This window comes from Morone saxatilis, unplaced genomic scaffold (assembly GCF_004916995.1).
Source record: "Morone saxatilis isolate NCDOM2014 unplaced genomic scaffold, NCSU_SB_2.0 Contig10, whole genome shotgun sequence".
NCBI lineage: Eukaryota > Metazoa > Chordata > Actinopteri > Moronidae > Morone > Morone saxatilis.
In genome coordinates, this window is record NW_023339652.1 from 19068115 (window position 1) to 19072502 (window position 4388).

At 39.5% G+C, this 4388-nt stretch overlaps 1 protein-coding gene across 1 annotated transcript; it reads right to left on the reverse strand.

Moving 5' to 3' along the window:
- Positions 1–1048: 1048 nt before the first annotated feature.
- Positions 1049–3691, reverse strand: LOC118336488 (G-protein coupled receptor 22-like). Its single transcript, XM_035673159.1, has 3 exons — positions 3448–3691; positions 2983–3129; positions 1049–2204 (listed from the first exon to the last, which is right to left on the reverse strand). The coding sequence occupies exons 1-3, from the start codon at positions 3634–3636 to the stop codon at positions 1152–1154; spliced, it is 1389 nt and encodes a 462-aa protein (XP_035529052.1). The 5' UTR covers positions 3637–3691; the 3' UTR covers positions 1049–1151.
- Between the last annotated feature and the right edge of the window lie 697 nt (positions 3692–4388).

Genomic DNA, 4388 nt, shown 5'->3' on the forward strand with positions numbered 1-4388 from the left:
CATAAATTCATTTGTTGCAGGCCGGATATGTTCAGTTCACCACATAAATCCACCCTGCCAATTCTCTTATTTGTCATTTTTCCATATTAAAATGCCCCTCTGGCTGCTCACATTAAAACCACACAAGGTGTTTAAGGTGAATTTACTTGTTGTGTTTCAAACAAGTAAACTGTATTGACAGGATGTCCTGATACTGTAATGATCTGTACTTCTTCCTGTTTATACTTCAATTGATGTAATTTTCATAAAAAAAAAAAAATGTGAACAGATTTCTCTAAACATTGAGTGCCTATAGTTTGAACAATACTTTTAAAGGCATTCCCTCCTTTCTTCACTACATGACATAACAGACAGGTGACCTATCTGATGAAATTGAAGGAGAAACAACATTTAACATGGTCTGATGGATTCTGTCCCTGTATCCAATTCCACACGGAGAAGCAAGATAGCAGAAGGATACTGACACATATTGTGCCTTTAGTTGTTTATTACAAATGGTGACAAACAATATCAAGGTATTCTGTGACTGTACATAGACATTTGTCTCATCTTACGCTAACCAGAGAACAACACACACTGCTGCTTAGATACAGAGTTATGACTGAATTGCCCTTGATAGCACTCCACAACATTCCACAATAAATAGCAATAAATTACCCTCTTTGTGTGCCTACGACACCTATTTTGAGACTTTTTTTTGCACTGAGGAAAAAAAATCAACTGTATATGCAATCCTTCAACTCGTACATTTTCAGCTGCTGGTAGTTTCCCTTTTTACCTGTGATGTTTATTTTAAGGAAACTCCTCGTCTTTATCTGGTAATTCTTCTCTCTCAGGGGACAAGTATTCTTTTCTGAAGTCATCATTTTAGTATTCATTAATAAGCTGCCCAAGATTTATATACTCATGCGTTATGAGCACACATTGTTTAGCTTGTTTAGGCTTATAGTATATTTCTCCATCACAGTCACATTTCTTGCATGTTTTTTTCAAATACTTTCCACCTCTATTTGCATAAAATCATCTCTGTCTCTAAAACGCATTTTTTTTAAAAATTCTGCCATAATCTGTTACGTCACTTATATCAGTTGAATGTAACCAATTCACATTTACTGTACACATTTGACATATTTACATTTTAGTTAATCCCACTACTCTGCATCCTGTGAGCATAGACATTTTTGTCTGGCTTCCGTATCCTCAAAGGTGACCTTCTTGTTTCTCCTAGGGTCAATCCATGAGTTATGAATGACCACATTGTTTGGTGTAGGGTCCGCTTCTACTACAGACACCACCCTCTTCTTCATCTTGCTTTTCAAAACCTTTTGGAATTTCTGCCGAGTGAAGGCATAGAGGAGTGGGTGAAAAATAGTGGTTCCATAGGCCATCACAAGGAATCCCAAACGGAGACGAACAGTCAAATCACTGGGCCCAGTGCTGAGGATAATCGTGTTGAGCACAGTTATTGGAGTCCAGCAAAGTAGGAACGTGGAGATGATGAGAAGAGACATCTTGAAGACTCGTTTCTGCCTCTCCCGTCTCTCCCGATGACGCTTTACTGCCCGTCTTAGCGCAATAATGACTGACACCGATGCCCGCATGCCCAAAGGTGCATTCCCACCAGCCCTGACTCCTGTGCTGCTCTGCGAAGCGTCAGTCGACTCAGCTTGTGTCGCAGTGCTCAAAGAGATAGTGTTTTTGCTCTTTTGCTTCTTTTTAGGTATGTTGTGCTGAAAGCGTGTTCCAATGCGAATGTTAAGTGCCTGAAGGATCTTGTAGTAAGTCACTAGCATTACCACAGCTGTAAAAAAGAATATAGGGATCTGTGCTAGTAGGTGATAGTACAAACCCAGCTCTGTGTAGTATTCATTTGTTTGACCCACTGTGACCACTGCTGTCTGGTTCACAAGGTCCGAACCAGAGTTAATGAAGAAGCCTACTTCCATGAAGGGAACCAGGCAACTGAAAAAGGATAAAGCCCAGATGGATCCCAACAGAGCCACAGCTCGGCCCATCGTAAGCACACGGTTCGCTGGCCGTACTGAGATGTCATAGCGGTCCACAGTGATAGCCAGGACGTTAGCAGCAGTAGCTACGCTTGCAAAGGAGACGCAGGCCTCATGGAAACAGGACATCATGGCTGTATCAGCCTCCAAAGGAAGTAACACCACCACAGCTGTCAGCGGGATACAGCATACACACACCTGGAAATACGACAGAAATTCAGTTCACCCCAAATGCATTATGTTAGTTTCCATCATCATCTTCGTCTTGAGACTGCTTTGTTGACCCTTAACCCTACCCCCTAAAGGGTATAATGAGATTGTGTCATCCAGATAACATACTAACAAAATAATCATTTGGGTTTTATTTTCATCTCTCTGGCCATTGGTTTAGTTTGTTGTAACATTGTACTTACCAAATATCTCAGCATTTAACAAATTGACATTGGTGTGTACAATGTTACCATAAGCCAAAAAGCTGATAGCCAGGGCTACAAATATAAAACCCATGTTGTAATAAACACAGTGGATGGCAGTAAGGTGGTTCTCCCTGTGTCTGGTTTAAAAAGTAGTTCAGCAGACTTCTCTATATTCAGCACCAAGAACGCCGGAGGGCAGTGATTGAACTGACAAATTTTGACTAATAATTCAAATCATCAACGTTTAGAGGCTGCCCTAATTCCTATTATAGTACTTCAAACTTCATATATTATGGTTTATGTCTAATCACTGGTACAGCAGTAGATGTCTTGGCCCTTTTTAAGACTAGAAGCATAATGTTCCAAATAAACTAAATGGAACTTCCAATCCCAGTCAACTGACTGACAAAGTTGATCTCTACAAGCATAATGGTGGATTTCCTGAAATGGCATCAGTGCTGAGAGATCATTTTTATAGCACCAGAAGTCTCCAGCTTCTGAATGTTAAGTCCCTGTTGTAGTGGCAGAAAAAGTAACAGATAATAGAGGTCAGGACTCACCAACACATCCACCACATGTAGATTCATTGTGATGATGTTGGAAACAGAGCTGATGAGATTCTGTTTCATACAGTAGAGGACGAGCACAGTGAGGTTCGAGCTTAAGCCCAAAACTATTTCCAACACCAGGAAGCCAGTCAGAGAAACCTACCAACAGAAAGAACATGGTGGCATTTAGTGCGACACAGTCATTTTAGTCATAATGCCTAATAATGATAATAATATGGAAGATTTTATTTATATATAACATAACCAGGAAGTCTTCTTAAATACACAATGTGTTTTATGATCCAAATTCCAAATTCCCAACCTATTAATAAGTTGAACAGCTACAGTTTTCCGAAAATATCAAATGCCTAATACGTTCTCTGTGGATTGACTTGCGTACAAGGAAATGTGTTATCATGTCACATTGATTAGATTGAAAAAGCTATCTGAGATGTGCGTTTGAGGCTGTAGCATTACCTGGAAGCTAATGGGGTAGATGGCCTTGGAGGAGGTCATGTCAAGGTCATAGGAGTCAGCAGTGTCAAGCACTGTCATGTTGCTCATGGTGGCTGCAGAGATCAGCACTGGGGATGTGTGCATTATCCTGATGAGAGGAAGAGGCCTGGAAAGCAGTTTGGACAAAAAAAATCTATTAAGTAAATGCATTTTTTAAGGCATATTAAATTCCACCAGATAAATCTTTTTTCAACCGGAGATTTGTTAAAACTGTCACCAGATTGCAGAGCTTGCAGCTGGCACTACCGTTTCCTTTTAGGGAAGAATGTACTGTAAACACAGAATTAATTTAGGGTTGGGGGCATTGACAGTGCTATTGACTAAAATGTATTAAAATGGATCAAAAATGTGTTGATCTACACTTGATCAAGTCATCAATTAACAATGTCAGTCAACAATGTACAGTATAGATCATCTGCTCACCATGTCTGTCATACAAGATTAGTTTTTTCTTTGACTTAGTTTTTTTTACTTTGGAGTACAATTTTGGAAAAATTGTTCTATGATACATCACCTGGTTCTAAAATATTTAAGGTGCCTTATCAGGATGCTTAATTTAAACTCATGTTGAAACTGCACATTGAGTCAAAGTCATGGAAAAGTACACCATTTGTATTTTTCTTGGAAACATCAGGAATATAGGAGCCTAATTGTGTAACAAGACTTATGACTCAAGAGGTCATTCCCTAGCAAAATGCTACTTTCTTCATTATAGAAACAAGTCTGGTACCATTATCGATATTAGCATACACTATGCAAGCGCTATGTTGTCTTTGGCAGGTTGTGAGTACCAAACTAAGTCAAAGGTGAGAGAGTGAGAGAGTGAGAGAATCCCCATGGAGTTCAGGGATATATTGGTTTTAACACTGCAATAGAACAGGCAAGTGAAGGATGCTTCAAAC